This window comes from Neoarius graeffei, chromosome 17 (assembly GCF_027579695.1).
Source record: "Neoarius graeffei isolate fNeoGra1 chromosome 17, fNeoGra1.pri, whole genome shotgun sequence".
Taxonomy (NCBI): domain Eukaryota; kingdom Metazoa; phylum Chordata; class Actinopteri; order Siluriformes; family Ariidae; genus Neoarius; species Neoarius graeffei.
In genome coordinates, this window is record NC_083585.1 from 3,787,496 (window position 1) to 3,811,615 (window position 24,120).

General features: G+C 43.2%; 1 protein-coding gene and 1 pseudogene across 2 annotated transcripts in view; one reads left to right on the forward strand and one right to left on the reverse strand.

Moving 5' to 3' along the window:
* The window catches only part of LOC132901311 (zinc finger protein 850-like), a 495,238-nt pseudogene that overhangs the window by 200,897 nt on the left and 270,221 nt on the right, over positions 1-24,120 (reverse strand).
* Positions 1-24,120, forward strand: part of LOC132901319 (zinc finger protein OZF-like) — a 94,417-nt gene that overhangs the window by 36,040 nt on the left and 34,257 nt on the right. For both annotated transcript variants that reach the window (XM_060943631.1, XM_060943632.1), the window contains one exon: positions 5,198-5,469. In XM_060943631.1, the coding sequence (XP_060799614.1) occupies positions 5,198-5,469 (272 nt within the window). The remainder of the gene's footprint in view (positions 1-5,197; positions 5,470-24,120) is intronic.

Sequence of the window (24,120 nt, forward strand, 5' to 3'; positions counted from 1 at the left end):
AATCCTGGTGGAAGCAGGTAAACGTCGTTCTCTAAGCCTGCTAACCTCAATTTTTGCAAATATCTCCCTCTGCTCGCCCTGTAAATGCCCTACGTCGCTGGATAGTGAAGGTGTTTTCTGCATCTCGCTCCTTTTTCTTTTATGTTTTTCGTTTGTCGCCTTCCTCGCATTCAAACTGATTCGAGCCGAAGTCCACTACATGTCCAAAATGGCGGTCGCGTTTACGAAGGTCACGTGACAAAGGGTCTATAGATAGTTTTCACATGACGTCACAGAGTCGGGGATTCCCTGGTGGCGTCCATCTTGGAGGGCTAGCTTACCGTACGGGTCACTGAGCACACATTGTAGCGCGCGAGTTACATTCATTTATATATTATTTACATTTATAGTTACATTACTACTATTTAAAGCTAGCAATGGTGCACACCTGTTGTATTCACGGCTGTCGTAATAGGTCAGATGATGACGTCAAGCAGAGCTTTTATGGAATTCCCACTGTACGGGAGCACAAAGGCAAGCAAACAAACTCAGCATACAAAGGAGAAATCTATGGCTTGCGAAAATCAACCGCAAGGATTATCAGCCTTCCAAACACAGCAAAGTCTGCTCCGATCATTTTATAAGTGGTAAGTTGTTTAAATAAACAATCAATTGTGTTTAAGTTTGTTTTTGGAAACCAAAACATCATGTGAACAATCTCTGGAGAATGCCTAACTGGAACCGCTGAGTGTACATTTACATTGTAATGTACACTTAATATCGCTCATTTGTCACGTTTCTATTTGAAACTTGTCACTTCACTCACGCAAGGGTCATTTTTGAAAAACATTTTAGGTCTATTCTGTATGATTTTCATTTGTGTTTGGGACGCAAACAGCGCGCCTTTTGGCGGATGCCGCCTGAATCGCGCAGATTCTTTTTTTTTTTGGGGGGGGGGGGCGTTGGAGTGTCTGATTTATAATTTCAAAGTAAATTCTGTATTAAAATTACTAAATAAGCAAATCCGTTACAGTCCATGAAACAGGAAGTATAAGGATAAGAAAAAAAACAGTTTAAATCGGGAAGCTGCGCACATTTATGCAGCCTGAGCGGTGTGCAGGACTGCGCAAATGTGCGCAGCTTCCCGATTTAAACTGTTTTTTTCTCATCCTTATACTTCCTGTTTCATGGACTGTAACGGATTTGCTTATTTAGTAATTTTAATACAGAATTTACTTTGAAATTACAATCAGACACTCCCAACACCCCCCCTAAAAAAAAAAAAAACCCGGATCTGCACGATTCAGGCGGCATCCGCCAAAATGCGTGCTGTGAATATATAAAGTTGTATATATCAGACAGCCTTTAAAGTTTGATGAAGTCAGTTTCAGGCTTTGGAGCAGGCTTTGGCAGTTTCAGGCTTTGGCAGCTTCAGGCTTTGGCAGCCCTGCATAGTCACTTGAAAATGCATCTTTGTCCACTTCGTAAGGGTCAATTCCCCCAATCAAGGCCAGTTTAGCTGCATACCGTTGTCGTGAGATGTCGTCTAATGTATCTATATACTTCTGTTTGCTTGATTTTGCCGACATTGATCTTTATTTTAGAAAACTGACTATATAACTTCATAAATTCGTCCGAGATAACGTAGCCGGTAGTGGCGATGGTCTGTTTTGTTTGCCCTCCAAGATGGCAGCTGGGGGGCGTTCCCTGGAATGCCGTGACGTCAGTGAAAACTATCTATTGGAAAAATGTTTTGTGGAAGGATGAGACTAAAATAGAACTTTTTGGTTTAAATCAGAAGCGTTATGTTTGAAGAAAGGAAAACACTGCATTCCAGCATAAGAACCTTATCCCATCTGTGTAACATGGTGGTAGTAGTATCATGGTTTGGGCCTGTTTTGCTGCGTCTGGGCCAGAATGGCTTGCCATCATTTGATGGAACAATGAATTCTGAATTATACCAGTGAATTCTAAAGGAAAATGTCAGGACATCTGTCCATGAATTGAATCTCCAGAGAAGGTGGGGCATGCAGCAAAACAACGACCCTAAGCACACAAGTCGTTCTACCAAAGAATGGTTAAGGGCAATTCCATGTAAATGTCAACCTCACCATGCAAAAATAAAGCAACATGTAATACATCAAAACCACTCCCAGAGATATCACCTAGGCCTGTATTTTACAGATGTGAATAAGTTGAACCAATTTGTAACCAAACTAATATGTCACAGTCAGTCTTTCTTTCTTATAATGTAAAACCCAAGCTAAAATCAACTTTGATCATGTACAATTCTATATTATTGCCACAAGCCACAGAAATGTATGCTAAAATCCACAAAACAGCAAAACAATAGCCATCCTAAATATTATTTAAGAAATTTGATAGTTTTAGCTGATATTTAGAGAGTTTTTCAAAGGGTTATGGTGGTTAAATTGCTGATTTTCTAAACATATGCCATGTCTATTTCAGACGCGTCACATCCATAACGGAATTTCGTCACATCCATAACGCTGACTTTTCCTTTCGAAACTCTGCATGAAATACAAAATATTTTAAACAAAGATTTTTTTAATATTCACCTTGGACCCCTCTATCAAATGGATATCTCCATTTCGACATTAGGTTTACAATTTCACAGAGTTTGATAAAAATGTACAGTCACCCAAGAAAAGTGATACTTTTTCTGTCACATCCATAACGCATCTTTTATTGGCATTTTCTGGCATGCCCTAGATGTACTATGGGAATTGTTCTTGTTCTATCACTTCTCCAGTATGGTACAGCCTTAAAATATGCAACACCTGTTTAAATACTGGGAGACAATAAAACATGCACTGGGTCATTTGTTGCCATTTTGAGTTCAAGTGTCACATCCATAACGCTGGAATTGTTCTTAAATAAGAATAAATTTAATGTTTTGGAATATCCATGTCAATGTCCTGACCTTAATCCAACCAAAATGTTGTGGAAGGACCTGAAGCGAGCAGTTTATGTGAGGAAACCCACCAACATCCCAGAGTTGAAGCTGTTCTGTACGGAGGAACTGGCTAAAATTCCTCCAAGCCGGTGTGCAGGACTGATCAACAGTTACCGCAAACGTTAGGTGCAGTTATTGCTGCACAAGGGGGTTACACCAGATACTGAAAGCAAAGGTTCACATACTTTTGCCACTCACAGATATGTAATATTGGATCATTTTCCTCAATAAATAAATGACCAAGTATAATATTTTTGTCTCATTTGTTTACCTGGGTTCTCTTTATCCACTTTTAGGACTTGTGTGAAAATCTGATGATGTTTTAGGTCATATTTATGCAGAAATGGAGAAAATTCTAAAAGGTTCACAAACTTTCAAGCACCACTGTAGGGTGGGGGATATAGATGACTCTCGTCTTGTTTATTTTCATATGACAGCAAGGCCCAAAGTGTATTATTCCCCTCATACCACAGTGGTTTGCTTACAATTACAATTTTTAATTTATGAATGAATGATACATTGCATGTTTTATTTGTTTGTTTACATAGAATGTCATTCTCTCCAGCTGAGAATATTCTGAGACAAAAAAAACGTGGGATGTTGTGTGACTGAGAAACCAGAAAGCACAAACTCCTCTGTCCTGAAGACGCCTCCATCTTGCGAAACTTACTGACTGATACCTGGGTCCCCTTCCATAAATGCTAAATAAATGTGTCTTAATGTCTTCACCACATTAGAAGACTAAGTTTGTTTTTTTTTTTTTTTCCTCCCCCCACCCATTTTCTCCCCATTGTGGTCACCTGCTAGTATCCATCCACCAGCCAGGTCTCTCTAACCATGTGAGCGAAGGCTAACACATGCTTCCTCCAAGACATGTAAAGCCATCAACCTCCTCTTTTCCAAATGCAGCTCATGCTGCGTCACAGGATAGCAAAACACACCCGGAGGATAGTGCCATGTGCTCTCTTTCCCACATGCATGAGCTCACAGAAGACCCCAGTTGGCTGTGATTAATAGGGGACAGAGAGTATGCCCCTGGAATGGGATGCTCAATCAGCACAGATGGGTGTGATGGACAGGAGTCCAAATATCTGTATACAGGTTTAGGAACATCACAGTGGTGCACCTCCAGGGTCCTGGATTCGATTCTAAGCTTGGGTTGCTGTCTGTCTGAAGTTTTGCAAGTTCTCCCCCATCAGTGTAGAAACCCTACACTTCTTTCCTCTGGGTCCACTGGTTTCTCATCTCATCATCTCTAGCCACTTTATCCTGTTCTACAGGGTCGCAAGCAAGCTGGAGCCTATCCCAGCTGACTACGGGCGAAAGGCGGGGTACACCCTGGACAAGTCGCCAGGTCATCACAGGGCTGACACACAGACACAGGCAACCATTCACACTCACATTCACACCTACGGTCAATTTAGAGTCACCAATTAACCTAACCTGCATGTCTTTGGACTGTGGGGGAAACTGGAGCACCCGGAGGAAACCCACGTGGACATGGGGAGAACATGCAAACTCCGCACAGAAAGGCCCTTGCCGGCCACGGGGCTCGAACCCAGAACCTTCTTGCTGTGAGGCGACAGCGCTAACCACTACACCACCGTGCTGTCCCCACTGGTTTCTCCTTCAGCAAATTGGTTATGCTTAAATTGCCACGAGGTGTGAAATTTTTTTTCATTTTTTTTAATTAAATATGAATTCTAGATGTATGGCATTGGAAAAATGCCTAGGCCTAGAAATACCAGAATTGTCAGCAAGCTCAGAGATGTGCGTTGGACTATTTTATTTATTTACTTACTTACTGTGTGGACAGTTATTTTTGTTTGTACTTGCATGTGATTTCATAACAAATTTGGGATATTCTGTTTCCCAAAAGATAACCAAGTTCTTTGAAAACAGCCATGACCCTGACCAGGCAGGTCGTAAGAATGCTGTAAATACATCATAGTGCCACAGTCATGCTAATGAAGATTGTTTTATTTTGCCCTGCAAGCTTCTGACCACTTGTTTATGCCCACAAGGAAGTAAAAACAATTCGTACTTGTGTACCTTGTGTGTACTCCTGTGAGATCTCAGTCCTGATAGACAGCTCTAGTCTCAACCAGATGCTCAGTGAACCTTACTGGCAAGCTTTCTTCGGATCATTTTTATACAGGACTAATGTACTGTGTGTGTGGTCTTAGATACATACACACATTTGGGCCTCATTTCTTCCTGTTGTGTTTTCTCTACTCCCAGACTGCGAATTTTGCAAATCCTTCTTCCTCAACAAATGTGAGGTTCATGGACCACCCCTCTTCATCCCAGATACTCCTGTTCCCATGGGAGTCCCTGACCGAGCCAGACAAACACTTCCTCCTGGGCTAGAAATCCAGAAGTCCAGTATTCCTGATGCAGGCCTGGGAGTGTTTAATAAGGGGGAGACTGTTCCAGTAGGTGCACACTTCGGCCCCTGCCAGGGAGAGCTGGTGAACAGAGAGGAAGCCAGGAACAGTGGAGACTCCTCGGTTGTGAGTTTGTCATCAAATTTATTATGAAGATTGTATGTTTTTAAGAAACAAAATATGATGACTAGATGAAAGTAGCTCCAGTTAACATCAATTTCTTCTTGTCACTGATATGTGGAGTGGTGGTGTAAATCACAAGTTTGATCACAATGCGATCCTACATCGATTCTTTTAGCCAGTGTGGTGGAAATTCACCTGTTAATAATAGAAATATGAGTAACACCTGAATAATGCTCAAGCAAATGTATTTATTTATTGTATAATTTGATGAAAGTCCCATAAAATCACAAGCCCAGGTAGTCACTAACATAGGTCCTCCCATATCTACTTCTAGGCATGTTCAGCTTCCTGTCTTACACAAGATATTAGTCATAATCATAGCTTCCATCAACATTTTGTAATAGTCTGTTTTCCCAACTGCAGCTGAGAAAAACTGTCCCAAGTTTTCCTTGACTCTGCCGCATCCACGACAACCCGGGAGCAGCTTCTCACACGCGCACAAAAACAAAGAACTTATTAATTTACACTTGCAGCTTGTTTCTTTTCTAAATGTCAAGGCTAAACAGAGAAGCATGACACTACAGGATTTGAACATGTATTGTTAGCTATAATTAATGCTAAAGTTAATATAAAACTTCTTACCACACCAATGATCTGATGATTTTCGATGCCACACAATTTGCCACTATGAGAGTTGGTTTGATGCTGGGGTATGCAATTGGTATGACTTTTTACGCAATCGGTTTCATTTCCATGAATTCACAAGTGCAAACAAAAGTCAAAAAGTTCTAAGACCGATGATATAATTTCAAAAGGAATTCAAAGAAGGAATTCTCCGATGAAAACATCGCTTGCAGAAGTGTTTAGACTTAAATGGAGGATATGTAGAGAAATAGCTTTGTTATTTTCATAAATAAAGATTTTTTTCATTTGTCTTAGAATTTTTGACTTGCCCTCGTATAATTTCAACATTGGTTTGGTGAGGGTTGATTTGGATATGTACAGTGGTACTTAAGTTTGTGAACCCTTTAGAATTTTCTATATTTCTGCATAATTATGACCTAAAACAACAGATTTTCACACAAATCCTAAAAGTAGATAAAGAGAACCCACTTAAACAAATGAGACAAAAATATTATACTTGGTCATTTATTTATTGAGGAAAATGATCCAATATTACATATCTGTGAGCGTGGGTTTCCTCCGGGTGCTCCGTTTCCCCCCACAGTCCAAAGACATGCAGGTTAGGTTAACTGGTGACTCTAAATTGACCGTAGGTGTGAATGTGAGTGTGAATGGTTCTGTGTTTATTACCCCTTTTCCACCAAATCAGTTCCAGGGCTGGTTCGTGGCCAGTGCTGGTGCTGGTTCACAACTCGTTCAACTTGCGAGCCAGCTGAGAACCAGTTTGCTTTTCCATAGCTCACGGTGCTAAGGGAAGCCACGTCATTACGTCGCTGTATACGACAGTTACGTCGTTGTATACGTCAGTTACGTCGCTACGTTGGCATAAACCTTGGCGCGAATATCGAAGCAAGCAAAAACAACACAGAAGAAGAAGCAGCAGCAACAACAATAATAATAATGGATGACTTCGCCTTTGTACAGCTGCTGCTTCTCGTCGCTTAAAAATGGCGATCTTTCGTGGTCTTGTTATTATTGTTGGTCTTAACAACCCCCCCCGCTGACGTAAGCGGTTCTTTCCTCTGGCCCAACAGAGAGTTGGTGCAAGCCTGGAACCGGTTTTTCTGGCCCTGTTTCTTTGTCAGTGGAAACAGAAAACCCGGTTCCAAACTAAGCACTGGCCCCGAACCAGCCCTGGAACTGCTTTGGTGGAAAAGGGGCATGTGTCAGCCCTGTGATGATCTGGCGACTTGTCCAGGGTGTACCCTGCCTTTTGCCCATAGTCAGCTGGGATAGGCTCCAGCTTGCCTGCGACCCTGTAGAACAGGATAAAGCAGCTAGAGATAATGAGATGAGACATATCTGTGAGTAGGAAAAGTGTGTGAACTTCTCGGATGAGCAGTTCATTTGAAGGTGAAATTCGAGTCAGGTGTTTACAATCAATGGGAAGACAATCAGGTGTGAGTGGGCACCCTGTTTTATTTAAAGAACAGGGATCTATCAAAATCTGATCTTTACAACACGTTTGTGCAAGTGTATCATGGCATGAACAAAGGAGATTTCTGAGGACCTCAGAAAAAGCGCTGTTGATGCTCATCAGGCTGGAAAAGTTTACAAAACCATCTCCTAAAGAGTTTGGACTCCACCAATCCACAGTCAGACAGATTATGTACAAATTGAGGAAATTCAAGACCATTGTTACCCTCCCCAGGAGTGGTCAACCAACAAAGATCACTCCAAGAGCAAGGCGTGTAATAGTCGGCGAGGTCACAAAAGACCCCAGGGTAACTTCTAAGCAACCGAAGGCCTCTCTCACATTAGCCCAGTAGTTCCCAAACTTTTTGGCTGGGGACCCCCTTTTGGACTTCAGAATATTTTTGGGACCCCCTGACATCGACACCCCCCCCCACCACCACCACCCATTATGCAGTGTGTAGTGTAGTAATAATAATAATAATCAGACGGATATTAAAGTTGCTATTTTTTATTCACAGAAGAGCATTATCCACAAAAGAGCATTGCACATCATAATAAAACAGAACATTACACAGAACATCAGAATATTTTTTCAGTGACTTGTGTGTGCTTGCTTTTCAGTACAGAGTTTTTCAAATCTTGGTGATAACTGTGAGATCGCCACCCTTAGTTCGTTTTCAATGTTCAACTTTGCCCTGTATTTGGTCTTGATGGAGGCCACTGCAGAAAAGCCCACCTCACAGAGGTAGGATGTGGCAAAAGGGAGGAGTATGGCCACAGCCTTTCCACCCAACAGTGGGTAGTCTTTTTCCACCCCAATCCAAAAGGCAGACAGTGACTTGGCCCTAAACTGCTGTTTGTATCCTATGTCTGAGGTCACATCAATGAACTGTTCCTGTTCAGTAACACTGAGATGAGCAGGTGGCCTTGTATTGAAGGGGTCTGTGATCCATTCATAGTGTGCCAAATCCATAACAGGAAAGTACCTCTGAAAATGTTGTTGGAGGGCAAAAATGTGTGAACGAATGCATGGCATGATTGTGTTGTGACTGTTGGTGTTATGGAGAAATTCTGAAGTTCTGAAAGCAATCTGTTGTTCCCTCCTCAATCATCTTTCCCCACAGTTCCAATTTCCTTGTAAATGACTGCATTTTAGGGACAAGCTGAGGGAGATGGGTGTTGGGTCCTTGCATTTGCAGATTCAGTTCGTTCAGTTTTTGGAAAATGTCACTGAGGTAGGCAACTGTCATCAGGAACTGTTCGTCGTTGTAACAGAGTGCCAGTGCATGATTCTCCTCCTCGAGAAAAATCCGTATCTCCTCTCGCAGCTCAAACACCCTGTTCAATACCTTCCCACGTGACAGCCATCGCGCTTCTCTGTGAAACAGAACTGCCGTGTGTTTGGAGCTCATTTCTTCACAGAGAGCAGCAAAGAGTCGAGCTTTAACAGGGCGCGTTTTGATATAATTGACCGTGGCGATTACGTCCGTCATCACCTTGTTCAGTTTGGGACTCAGCTGCTTCGATGCCAACGCTTCTCGGTGAATCATACAGTGGGTCCACTGCACATTGGGGGACACACGCTTTATGAGCGCTTGTAGCCCACTGCGCTTCCCAGCCATAGCCTGAGCCCCGTCCATACACACTCCAACACAGCACTCCCACTTCAATTTTGCCTCTTGCAAATAAGTGTCAATCACTCGGAACAGTTCATCAGCAGTGGCTCGTGTTTTCACCTCCTTGCAGAATAGCAGATCCTCTCTCATGTCCTCTGTATCAACGAAATGGATGTACGTGATTAATAAACAGTCTCGGTTGCTGTCAGTGGCTTCGTCGACCTGCAGAGCAAACCGGGTGCTTGCACGTACTCGGTCGGTGAGCTGCTCCTCAATGTCGCCAGCGATGTCATGTATGCGTCTTCCAATCGTATTATTTGAGAGGGGGATCGCCCGTAACTTGTTTGCTGTTGCCTCGTCGACCATGGTCCTCACCATTTCAATGGCACAGGGCAGGATCACCTCCTCCGCTTCTGTGTGTGGCTTCTTGCTCTGCGCAAGGAGGTAGGCCACTTTGTAGGAGGCGAGCTGGGCATTGACATTGACAGACGCAACTTTAGTGAAGTTCACCCGTTGTGCCTGAAAGTTCAAAAGTTTCCGCCGAAAGAATTCAACCGGCTTGTGCTCGGGGTGTGCCGTGTCCAGGTGACGCTTCAGCTTGTTTGGCTTTAAACTTTCTGTCGCCAGCACCTTCAGACAGAGAACACACTGCGGTCGTTCCTCACCACCCACCAATGTGCTCGTAAAGCCCATTTCGATGTATGCATCATCATACCGCCTTATCTTTTTCGCTGCCGAAGTGCATGGGAACTCGTCCTGTGCAGCAGCCTTGCGTTTTGTAGGAAGCACGCGTAGAAACTTGTCCATGTTGTCATAAAGTCGCCGTCCGATGTTTTTTCTGAATCTCAAAATAGGGACCTGTTTTATACAGTTTGTATTCACAGGAGGAGGGTTTGCTAATAACAATATTGAATTAATATTCAAGGGCGGAGCGCGATTACTGAGTGAAAGGGAGCAATTGAATTCTAATGACCGTGGCAGCTATACACTGAATGAAAATTCATATTGGAGGGCGGGGAGCGATTATGGAATGAAAGGGGGTGATTGGGTTCTATAGACTGATTTAATGACTCTCTGCCGGCTGACGCATTACCAACATTCCGACGCCATTCAAAACATTCCAATGCCCGTTTTTTTTTCTGTGTTATGCAAACAGTCCCATCTCTACGCGACCCCCCTGGAGTCCCTCCGCGACCCCCAAAGGGGTCGCGACCCCCACTTTGGGAACTGCTGCATTAGCCAATGTTAATGTTCAGTAGTCTACCATCAGGAGAACACTTGAACAACAATGGTGTGTATGGCAGGGTTGCAAGGAGAAAGCCACTGCTGTCCAAAAAGAACATTGCTGCTCGTCTGCACCTTGCTAAAGATCACATGGACAAGCCAGAAGGCTATTAGCAAAATGTTTTGTGGATGGATAAGACCAAAATAGAACTTTTTGGTTTAAATGAGAAGCGTTATGTTTGGAGAAAGGAAAACACTGCATTCCAGCATAAGAACCTTATCCCATCTGTGAAACATGGTGGTGGTAGTATCATGGTTTGGGCCTGTTTTGCTGCATCTGGGCCAGGACGGCTTGCCATCATTGATGGAACAATGAATTCTGGATTATACCTGCGAATTCTAAAGGCAAATGTCAAGACATCTGTCCATGAACTGAATCTCAAGAGAAGGTGGGTCATGCAGCAAAACGATGACCCTAAGCACACAAGTCGTTCTACCAAAGAATGGTTAAAGAAGAATAAAGTTCATGTTTTGGAATGGCCAAGTCAATGTCCTGACTTTAATCCAATCGAAATGTTGTGGGAAGAACCTGAAGTGAGCAGTTCATGTGGGGAAACCTCCCAACATCCCAGAGTTGAAGCTGTTCTGTACGGAGGAATGGGCTAAAATTCCTCCAAGCCGGTGTGCAGGACTGATCAACAGTTACCGCAAACATTTAGTTGCAGTTATTGCTGCACAGGGGGGTCACACCAGATACTGAAAGCAAAGGTTCACATACTTTTGCCACTCACAGATTTGTAATATTGGATCATTTTCCTCAATAAATAAATTACCAAGTATAATATTTTTCTCTCATTTGTTTAACTGGGTTTTCTTTATCTACTTTTAGGACTTGTGTGAAAATCTGATGATGTTTTAGGTCATATTTATGCAGAAATATAGAAAATTCTAAAGGGTTCACAAACATTCAAGCACCACTGTATGGTATATACCTGGTGTGCTATGAGACAAAGTGTGCTGTGGAATTTTGAGCAACCCCATGCGTTTTTAGACAGGCTCATGAAATAATATATATTTTTAAATACAACAATGACTCTGCTTTTTAATTAAAAAGGGTTGTAATCACTTCATCTCATTATCTCTAGCCGCTTTATCCTGTTCTACAGGGTCGCAGGCAAGCTGGAGCCTATCCCAGCTGAATACGGGCGAAAGGCGGGGTACACCCTAGACAAGTCACCAGGTCATCACGGCAGACACAGACAACCATTCACACTCACACCTACGGTCAATTTAGAGTCACCAGTTAATCTAACCTGCATGTCTTTGGACTGTGAGGGAAACCGGAGCACCCAGAGAAAACCCACACAGACACGTGGAGAACATGCAAACTACACACAGAAAGGCCCTCGCTAGCCACGGGGCTCGAACCCGAACCTTCTTGCTGTGAGGCAACAGCGCTAACCACTACATCACCCGTGTTCACTTATGACTGCATCCTGCTCACTCCAGTAATGACATTGTCAAATTTGTGGATGATACTACCATAGTGGGGCTCATCTCTGGGGGGAAGGAGTCTGCTTATCAGGATGAGGTGGACCAGCTGTCTGGGTGGTGCAGCGACAACAACCTGGTCCTCAACATTACCAAAGCCAAGGAGCTGCTCATAGACTTCAGGAAAAAGAAAACGGACATTCAGCCTATTCTCATCAGTGGGGAATGTGTAGAGAGGATCTTGGACTTCCGGTTCCTGGGGGTGCACATGGAGGAGGACCTGACCTGGAGCACCAACACCACACAAGTGATAAATAAGGCACAGCGGAGACTTCCTGAGGATCCTCAGGAAGAACCACCTCACTCAAAAACTGCTTGTGTCCTTCTACCATTGCTCCACAGAGAGCATACTTACATACTGCATCAGTGTGTGGTTTGCTAGCTGCAAAGCAGCAGAGAGGAAAGTGCTCCAGAAGGTTGTCACCACCACCCAGATAATCATCGGATGCCCTGTCCCCTGCCTGGAAGAGCTTTACAGTTCCTGCTGCCTCAAAAGAACCCAGGGTATATTAAAAGATCTGTCCCACCCCAGATATTCTCTCTTTGAACTGATGCCCTTGGGCAGACAGTTCAGGTCAATTAAGAGATGGACAAATTGCGCATGACATCATGCATCCCATGATAATTTCACCTGGGGGTCAGCCAGGCACCGTCTTTTGTGTAAGTAAGGCTTAACCTGTCTTCAAAATGGTTAATTTTTGTGCTGTTTTTAGGGCCTGAGCACTGAGGTGCACTGTAGGTGCAAAGCCCTATTGTTTTTGGCATGTTGTTTTTTTCTTCTAATTTTTTCTCTGCAGGAAAACTTGTTTTTGAGGCACTTGCGATGCTTAAACTCATGAATTTTGGCACACTGATCAAATGTGCATAAGATCACAAAGTTACACTGAGCAAGGGACTGGGTGTGGTCCCAAAGCTCTATAGTGCCCCCAAGAACAAGCTATGGTTGAGATGAAGTTGCTCAGATCGGCAGGAGATTTGGTGTGATCGATACTCTTGTGGTAAAGGACAAATTTCACTTGGTTGTATATGACTCCGCCCAACAGGAAGTCAGCCATGCTGGATGGAATGAGGGATTTTGAAATGTTCCGGTGCTGTTCTGAGGGGCTTACAATGGCCAAAAACTCATGGAATTTTGCACGTTTGTCCTGTGAGACAATTTGAGGTGATATTGAAAATTCGTGTAGGTGGGTTTCATTAACTCCATAGTGCCACTTAGTTAAAAAAGATAGAATTGACACTAGGGCTGAAACGATTATTCGAGTAACTCAAATAATTCGATTACAAAAAATGTTAGAGGCAAATTCTTTGCCTCGAGGCTTCGTTTAATTTATGTCGCCAAAGTCCATCTATTTTAAATGTCTCTGCTATCGTATTACTCCCGCTTTGTAGACGACTGTGCAGCTCCGGTATCATTGTTTCACACAGACTGTAATAATTGACGCGCATTTCAAAGATTTAAGGCAGCACGATTTAATTTGCTCTCTGGCAGTAGCGGGAAACGAAGATACCGGTGTGCGTAAAAGGCAGAAAATTTCTAAAGTGTGGGACCATTTTACGCTTCGCAAGGTGTACAATGTAGTGCAGTGTATACACTGTAAAACGGTCCTGGCCTACCATAATAGTACTTCATCACTGCTGCAGCACCTGAACCGAAAGCATCCTCGCATGAACTGCACTTCTCCAAGCGGACTGGGAGCCTCTACAAGGTAACATATTTTTACGATTGCTAACTGATATGAACACTCGCTTGTTAGAACATTAGTACAGTATTTGTAATTATTTGTAGCCTGTGTTATGAGTCGATAGTGATGAGGCATGATAAGTAACAAGAGAGCAAATGCCCCAAAATCTCACTCGTAATTCATCCCTCTTCATCTCTCCCTCCTGTGCGTGTACACACACGCGTGCACACGCACAGAGGTTACATCTTAAATCACGCCTTCCCCATACATAAAGTAGTAATAATAAATGCTACAGATGGACAAATCTACATTCATTAGCGCATATATTTACTTTTGGGCGAGTTTATAGCATTTGTTGCTATAAATCAATGTTTTTTTCCCCACAGTACATCACAACAGCGCATGGACAGCTTCGTTCGTTCAGGCCCCTCATGCACTGTGGAAGAAGCTGCAGTTTTTACCAACAGCATTTTAAATATGCTCATCACAGACATGTGCCCACTGTCCATGGTGGAGGACACAGGATTTAAGAATATGATCAAAGCTTTCAATCCCAAATACACCATTCCCTCAAGCACATATTTCACAAATATGATGGAGCAAAAGTACTCAGAAATAACATACATTAAAGAGTGTTCTTCAGGAGACAGACACTGACAACAGACATTTGGACGAGTGTGGCCACAGAGGCTTATCTGGGGGCCACATGTCATTTTTTGGGAGATGATTGGGAAATGAAGTCCCTCTCCCTTACTACAATGCCTCTAGAGGAGAGGCATACAGCCACAAACATTGCAGATTGGCTGGAGGAGGCTGCTACCAAATTTCACATTCCTTTTGAAAAGGTGAAGGCAGTTGTCCATGACAGTGGGGCCAATGTAGTGGCAGCTGCTAGAATTCTGAAAGAGAGACACGGATGGGCCTCTGTTAGATGTGCAGGGCATACATTGAATTTGGTTGTGCAGAATACACTGAAAAATAACAAAACCATCTCAAGTTGTGTGGCCTCTGCGACATGCCTGGTGGAGCACTTTAAAAAGAGTGAACTGGCCTGCACAAAACTTAAAGAAAAGCAGCAGCAAATGGGAGTGCAACAGCACATGTTGGTACAGGATGTCAGTACTCGGTGGAACAGTACACTTCATATGCTCTCCAGGCTCCTTGAACAGAGATGGCCAGTGGCTGCAGCTCTTTCCGATCCTGCAGTCAACCCACGGGGAAAGCATCACTATTTGGATCTGAAGCCGGAGCAGTGGATCTTGACTGAAGAACTGACTCAGATTCTTGAACCTTTCGAGGGGGCTACAGTGTTCCTGAGTGGGGAACAATATGTGACCCTGTCTGCGCTTCCTTAGCTGGTACAGACCCTCAAGAAATCCACCCTGAGTTCAGCTTTTGAAACTGCACCAGTGAGGGCATTTCAAGTCAAGTCAAGTTTATTTGTATAGCGCTTTTAACAATAAGCATTGTCGCAAAGCAGCTTTGCAGAATTTGAACGACTTAAAACATGAGCTAATTTTGTCCCTAATCTATCCTCAATGAGCAAGCCTGTGGTGACGGTGGCAAGGAAAAACTCCCTCAAACGACATGAGGAAGAAACCTCGAGAGGAACCAGACTCAAAAAGGAACCCATCCTCATTTGGGCAACAACAGACAGCATGACTATAACATTAACAGTTTTAACATGAAGACAGTTTCGTTGATGTAACTCTTCATTGATGGAAACTTGAGTGCAAAACTGTTCATGACAACTGCAGTCCTAAAGTTACCAAGTCAACTGTAGTCCTCAGCCATAAAAGCATTACTGTAAGAGTCCAGAGCGTCCTCCAGGTGGAACTTTCAACTGTCCTCATGGGGCCATCCGCCACAGGAGCGATGCGATAAAACTCCAACCAGACACAGGACACCAGGATGGATCAAGCAGGTCCGGGGGGCAGAAGAGGTCAGCATCTCAATCCCAGGACCAACATGTAACTCAGAGGGACAGATGGGGGGGGGGGGAGAGAAAACACAGGTTGTTAGGTATGCCCTAAAAATGACACAAGTATTAAGTCTGTGTGGTAGGCTCACAGAGATGAGTCTTGACATCAGGCATAATACACAACAATGGCATGTTAATATGGTTAAAAAATATCATGACCTGCTCTGGCTGGATGCTTGATTGGGTGATGGGAGCACACTCCTCAGCAGTGATGGGATGCAGATGGGACCCTTAGGGCTGGCCAAGACAATTCAGTTATATTTCACTGGGTCTGGGACATGCGACAGAATGTCTGACGGCCGATTCCCTGCAGGCTACGATAGCCAGTTGAGGTCTCCACCAAAAGATTTCCTGTTGACTCCATGTAACTCAGAGGGACTGATTTGGGAGGGAAAGAAAACACGGGTTGTTAGGTATGCCCAACGTCACCTGAATAAGTAGGAACAGTATACATATTGCACTGAGTACAAGCAGGGACTCCGGCAACTAACTATGACAGCATAACTAAAAGGGGAGAGCCAGAAGGTAACACAGGCATGAGGAGCCCCGGGACATAAAGCAGCCAGCCACTACACCGTCAACAAACTCGAGTGAGCAAGCGAGTGGGGACTGACAGCATCCATACATCCCAGTTTACCAAAACACACCATGTCTGAGGACCCTCTAGATCTACACCTTTACCTCATAAACACCATTAACAAAAGGCTTGACTAAACAGATGTTTTCAGCGGAGACTTAAATGCTGAGACTGTGTCTGATTCCCGAACATTACTTGGGAGGCTGTTCCATAACTGTGGAGCTTTGTAAGAAAAGGCTCTGCCCCCTGATGTAGCCTTCACTATACGAGGTACCAGCAGATAGCCTGCACCTTTTGATCTAAGTAGGCGTGGCGGGTCATAGAGGAGCAGAAGTTCACTCAGGTACTGTGGTGTGAGACCATTTAGTGCTTTAAAGGTCAATAGTAGTATTTTATAATCAATACGAAATTTGATTGGGAGCCAATGCAGTGTGGATAAGACAGGGGTGATGTGGTCATATTTTCTAGTTCTAGTAAGGACTCTTGCTGCTGCATTTTGAACTAACTGGAGCTTGTTTATGCACTTATTGGAACATCCAGACAGTAAGTCATTACAATAATCCAACCTGGAGGGAACGAAAGCATTAACTAGTTTTTCTGCGTCATGTAATGACATTAAATTTCTTATCTTAGCAATATTTCTGAGATGAAAGAAAGCTATCCGGGGTAACGTTATCTATAGGGGTGTTCACACGGCAACTTCTACTCTGGTGTAGCACCGGGGCTGCCCCGGTAGAGCGTTCACACGGTACAAAGTTATACCGGTGTAGCCCCTGAAAGCTGCTTAAACCGGTGCAAATCTAACCCTGCTCGGGAGGTGGTTTAAGAAATTTACTCCGGAGTAAATGCTCGTTTGCGGGGCAGCACCGATATAAAATGGGACGTCTGAATGCTACAAGGGTAGACTCGCTACGCGTGAGGAGAGTTGATTACATACGGGCATTGCATAATTTGCATCCTGGTATTTTGCGCTTCCAAAATGGCGAATATCAACAACAACAGAACTGCGTGTCTTCCAGTGTTGCCAGATTGGGCAGTTTTAAGTGCATTTTGGCAGATTTGAGCATATTTTGGGCTGGAAAACGTCAGCAGTATCTGGCAACACTGGTGTCTTCATCCACGTTGTTTTCCCGGCGCTTGGTGATGCCATGACAACCGGGAAAAGGAAGTACATTTTCACGCATGCCCATATTTCATTTCCGCATTATTACTATAATATATTATTACTATAATATATTATTTTGCACGGTCACAAAAACTGCCGTGTGACCGCAAGTGGGGCTGCACCGGTGCTAACACGCTTCTCTCTAGTAAGCAGGGTTGTGACGTGTAAACGCTCCACAAAATTTACACTGGTGTAAGATATATCACAACAAAATACATCGGTGCAGCATCGATGCAAATATGTGCCGTGTGAACACCCCTAATGTGAGTTTCGAATGAAAGACTGGGGTCAATAATCACTCCGAGGTCTTTTACTGCTGCACGTGAAGAAACAGAAAGGCCATCCAGAGTCACTGTGTAATCAGAAAACTTACTTCTAGCTGTATGTGGTCCTAGTACAAGTACTTCAGTCTTGTCAGAGTTAAGCAGAAGGAAGTGTCTAATGTCCTTAACACATTCCTCAGTTCTATAAAGCTGGTGTGTCTCATCAGGTTTTGCAGAAACATACAACTGTGTGTCATTAGCATAACAGTGGAAACTAATACAATGTTTACGAATAATATCACCCAGAGGTAACACATATAGAGAAAAAAGCAGTGGACCCAAGACAGAACCTTGTGGAACACCAAACTTTACCTCAGTACGTCTAGAAATATCACCATTTATATCAACATACTGATAACGATTAGTTAAATAAGAGCTGAGCCAGGAGAGGGCTGTTCCCTTAACTCCCACAACATTTCCTAGTCTATCCAGAAGAATGGAATGATCAATCAGACCCTCCAGGATTTCGCGATGTTGCGATTTGCAACTTCAACGCAAATTCAACCAATCCCCGCGAATTCAGGGCGGTGTTGCAATTGTATCCAATCACCGCAACTTTCCCGCAAATTTGACCAATCTTTGGCGTCGTCTTGAGGTGACGTCGACAAACTACCTTCTGCCTTACTTCCAGTGTTGCCAGATTGGGCGGTTTCCCATCCAGTTGGGCGGTTTCAAGTGCATTTTGGCGGGTTTTGAACATATTTTGGGCTGGAAAACGTCAGCAGTATCTGGCAACACTGCTTACTTCCGTGTTTCCGTTCAAGAGAAGCAGCATGTGCGAGTCAGTGTTTATCTAGGCTTAAATTCTGTTACTGAAAGTGTGTTATGTTTACAGTGAAGGACTGTGTGCACTTTACATTTTTTTTTTTTTTTTACTTAATACAAGAAATTAATGGATGACAAAATGGTATTTTATTTTCCATTTTTTAGGCAGCTTCAGCATCATACTGTGAGATTCTGTTCAAATTGTTTTTTTTTTTCTTCTATGAAGCCTGAGCCATTTATTTTATTAGTTTATTGTTATTGTTTAATTTAGTCTTCAGGAGAGGCTGCCTGCACACAGTACTAGTATTAATAGTTTTTTTTTCTTACATGAAAGCTGAGGCATTTATATTATATTTTAAGGTAACTTCATGTTGTGCTGTGAGGTTCTATGCACTTTAACTTTTGAACCAACAGGAGCATTTGGATAAGTAAAGCCTATTTTTCTGCATTTTTGTAGTCCTGGTAATCTTTTATATTGGTAAAGTTGTTTATAGGACCATTTCTCAGTGTCTTTGTTTTATTAATCAATAGTTTTTCAGTAATAACTTTAAAATTTAACATATCACTCAATTTTAATCACAAAAAGAGAAAATCGCAACAATTCCTTGCAACTTTCACTTCCTCCCGCAATGTAATCGCAACAAAAACCTAAACACTGCAACTTTCATCAAAATTTTTTGGAAACCCCCCACAACATCAGACATTTTAGCCCGCAACAATCACAAAAAAGGCCCGCGAAATCCTGGGGGGACTGATAAATGGTATCAAATGCTGCACTAACGTCAAGCAACAAAAGTAGCGAGACACATCCCTGATCAGACGCCAACAGTAGGTCGTTTACTACTTTAACCAAAGCTATTTCTGTGCTGTGATTAGGCCTAAATCCTGACTGATACATTTCATGGATGTTATTCCTATGTAAATATGAGCATAACTGCTGTGCCACAGCTTTTTCAAGGATCTTGGAGTTATCTCCAACCTTTATAGGGGAGGTTTGATATTGGCCTATAATTGGACAGCTGACAGGGATCAAGGTCAGGTTTTTTTAAAGCCTAAGTCACAACCGGACGTACGATTTTTTGGCCGTGCGATTTTTGGAGTTTCCCAAATCGCTGGGTTTTTTTTTTTGTTTGTTCGTGGAGAAAGATGCACGTTGGCTGTAAGTTTGTCTTGCAACTTGAAAAAAACGTAAGTGCCCGTAGAGTTTGTTTGACATGACAAAGAATCTCTACGGCATGTCTGTGGCCAGTCTATGGCTCGAAAATCAGCACGTCACACGCACACCCTCCGTGCGTTTCTTGCCTTTTTTGCACGTAGACCGGCCGTAGAAGCACGTACGGCCGGTTGTGACCTAGGCTTAATCAGGGGTTTGATAACTGCTAGTTTAAAGGATTTGGGTACATAGCCAATCGTAAGAGAAGAATTTATTATTTTTTAGAAGTGGTTCAATTACTTCAGGTATTATCTGTTTGAATAGACGTGTAGGTAAGGGATCTAGTACGCAAGTTAAGACTTTTGATGCCAAGATTAATGAAAGTAATTCAGTTTCTTTAAGGGGAGTAAAACATTCTAACTGACGATCTGATAGTTATATAGTTAACTACAAGGTCACGTTCATTGTCTGACCTTAAATTAGTAGTTTGAATTTTTTGTTGGATATTCTCAATTTTGTCATTAAAAAAATTCATGAAATCGTGACTATTATATACTGTAGGTGTGCATGTGTCTATAGTGGACTTATTCCTGGTTAATTTTGCTACAGTATTAAATAAGAATCTAGGATTATTTTTGCTATCTTCTATTAGGGAGGAGAGATGCAGTATGTTGATCTCGCAGCACTAAGAGCTTTTCTATACTTCAGGAAGCTCTCCTTCCACGCTAATTTGAACACTACCAATTTTGTTTTACGCCATTTACGTTCCAATTTTCGAGTGGTCTGTTTTAAAGTGTGAGTGTCATCATTATACCAGGGTGCTAATTTTTTGTCTCTGACCATTTTCCTTTTTAGAGGAGCTACATTATCTAATGCCGCTTTTTCACTACAAACGCGGCTGAGTCGGGCTGTGCCGTGCCGTGCTGAGTTGGGCTGAGTCGAGCTGAGCGGGGCTATTGAAGTTGCATTTCGACTACAACTGCGCTGAACCGTGCTGGCTGGAAGTGGGTGGACACATTGGGTGGAGTTAGCGAAAGTGGGTGGACGTCACGTGATGTCATTAAGCGGCACAAACAGTGACATCAGTGATCTTTTAAGCGGTAGTCTCACGACCCGGATAGTAAACAATAAACATGGAGGACATGGAGTCGTTAGTGTTGCTGGTCTTGGTGCTGTGGCTTGTTGTCACTGACAACGCCAACAGATACTGGCAAGAGCGTATAGATGAGGTGAGGTGCATAAGGCTTCAGAAATTCTCGTAATTCGTAATTCTTCTTCTTCCGGGTTTGCGATGTTTACAGATCCCAGCGTGCTCGTGGGGCGTGTGTGGGCATGTGAGGACACTCCTCACCAATCAGTGCACAGGGGAGTGTCTGCTCACGCCCCCAGCCTCACTCAGCTCGGTTTGGGTCGCTTCAGCCCTACTCCAAAACCGTGCGAGTTTTGGGTGCTAAGCAGGGCTGAAGCGAGCTGAGTCGTGCTGTTCTGAGGTAGTCGAAACGCGAGCCGTGTTGGGCTGAAGTGAGCTGAAGCGAGCTGAAGTGAGCTGAAAAAGGGTAGTGGAAAAGGGCCATAAGGTATGGCGGAATGTTGACTCGAAGCATTCAGTTGACTGATCAAGTTCTGCAGGGGCTGACAGTGACCCAATCAAAGTTGATAACTCTGGAAGATCATTTATAAAGCTCTGTGCAGTAGTTGACATGAATGTACGTTTAATACAGTAGCGTGGTGAAGTGCATATATTATTACTCAGACATAATTTGAATGAGATGAGATAATGATCTGAGACCTTCAGACTGTGGAAGTGTGACTATATTGTCTACGTTTAACCTGAATGTTAGTATTAGATCAAGGGTGTGACCACCATTATGGGTCGGTCCTATGACATTCTGATTAATCCCTACTGAATCTAAAATGGACACAAACGCTGTTTTCAGAGGTCTTCTGGGTTATCAAAGTGAATATTAAAATCTCCGACAACTAAAGCTTTGTCTAAGGAAATAACCAGATCTGAGAGAAAATCTGCAAATTCAGAAAGAAACTCAGAATATGGCCCTGGGGGCCTGTAAATAATAAGTAATGGAATTAACTGGGTAGACTTATTTTTCAAGGCTACATACATTTATATGAGTATGAAGAACTTCAAATGTATTCAATTTATAACCAGGTTTTTGTGTTACACCTAGATAATCATTATAAATAACTGCAACGCCTCCTCCTCTGCCAGTTAGACGAGGCTCACTTCATTTAATGCTATATATTCATTTGGCTTAATCCATGTTTCAGTTAAACAAAGTACATTAAACTCCTGATCAGTAATGAGTTCATTAACCATTCGCGCTTTAAATGTAAGAGATCTAATATTTAATAGCCCCACCTTTAGATCAAAGGTGCTAGCAGCAGCTGTACAGTCAGTATGATCTAATTTTATATTGATTAGGTTACTGGAGCAAACACTCTGAAAATTTCTACCTTTTTGTTGAGCTTGGGGAACAGACACAGTCTTGATGTAGTGGACCCTGAGTGATGACTCTGTGCAGCTAGCAGACAGTCGGTTTAGCCTGTTTGTCTGCTCCCTGGCCTTGGCTCTGGATTGTCAGAAATTAACTAGGCCTGTTCTGAGACTATGACCTATGCTGCAGGAAATGAGAGCAGCACCTTCCCGAGTGGGATGGATACCATCTCGCCCTAACAGGCCAGCAGTGCCCTCAAAATTAGCCCAATTATCTATTAAAGCCCACACTGTTTTCAGAGCACCACCTGGACAGCCAGCAGTTCAGCGACCATAACCTGCTGTAAGCTACATCGCCACGCCGCATTGGGATGGGGCCAGAGCATACTACAGCATCAGACATCGCCTTCGCTAATTTAAACACCTCTACAAAGTTACTCTTAGTAACCTCAGACTGACGAAGGCGTATATCATTAGCTCCTGCATGGATAACTATCTTTGAGAACCTGTGCTTGCCTAGGACCCTAAGATTACCTGCTGTGTCCGGCACCCTGGCTCCCGGTATACACCTGACTAAAGCTGCTGGTGCCCCTAAAGGCTGAGCTAATTTCACGTGCCGTATGATAGAGTCCCCTATAACCAGAGCTATTTCAGGTTTCTCAGCAGGTGCATCACTAAGGAGAGCAAACCTGTTCGACACGTGACGCAGAGAGGAGTGGTGCTCCCGTGGGCGAGCCTCAGCGGTAGCCTTGGCTCTACACTTATGCCACCGAGTCGTCACCCATTCGCCCCACTGTAAGGGCTCTAATGCCGGAGTTGGGGGATTACTAACTCCACCTAGGGCATCCAGACTTTCCCCTACAGAAACTACACTGTTCTCACGCGCACTAACCTTCTCTAAAGCCTGGACACGTGCTTCTAGCACTGGAATCTTCTCCGTCAGAGAGCTAACTAATAATTTCAGGGTCTTGCAGCTGAACAGATCACTGACAGGTGGGAAGACCTGTTTGTATTTAAACCTGAGGACCCTAACACTGCCCTCCTTGCTGCTGCCTTGGACCCCCGGTTCAGAAAACTTAAGTTCTTGCCTTCTGAAGAATCATTTAAGGTCCAAAGCACAATTCAAACAATGGCACTAACTGTCAAAGGCAAGAAAGACAGTCTAATGAGCGGGGAAATGAATCCACCATCAACATAGAAGACGACCACCCAGCTACTCAAGCCCAGGGATCATCTCTCAATCTTCTCGGATCATCATCAGACTCCAATAGCAGTGATGAAGAGGATGATGAGAAGCAAAATCAAGAGGTGCAGAGGGAGGTCTTACAATATTTTGGTGAACATCCTCTCTCCAAAAAAGAGGATCCACTGCCATGGTGGAGAGCAAATGCAGCAAGATATCCAACCCTGGCTAAGCTTGCAAAGTCTTTTCTGAGTATTCCAGCCATCTCAATGCCCTCAGAGCGTTTGTTCTCTGCTGCTGGGAACATTGCCTCAGAGCGTAGGGCAAGCCTTACTTCTGGCCATGTCAGTATACTGACCTTTTTGCATTGTAACCACCATTTGCTCTTTTAAAGGCTTGCACATGCATTGCACACACATGCACTAAGACAAATTTCTCTCTCTCTCTCATATGCATTGCTCTAAGACAAGCACTCACTATCTTGCACAAAGACAAACATTCTACTCTACCTACCTACCTCATGTGGATACAATTGGAAAATGAACTGTATTGTTTAAGTTGGATTATTAGTAATACTTGAATTTTTTTTTTTTGCTATTTTGTACCTTTTATACTTATTTATTCTTTATTCTCAGATGGGCTATTGCAGGGGGTACACCCCTTTTTCCATTTTTATTAAGATAAAACTAAGGACAAATAGGTTGTATTTCATAGGTTTTTTCCATGTATATCATAAATGTTTCACAGAAAGGTTGATTAAATGGGCTTAGTTCTGGAGCCAATAAGCCAAAGGTTTTAAGCTTTGATCTAATAAAAGTGTTGAGTTTGAATAAAACTTTTTTTTGGGGGATGAATAACAGCCAATTGCTTGCTCATTTTAAG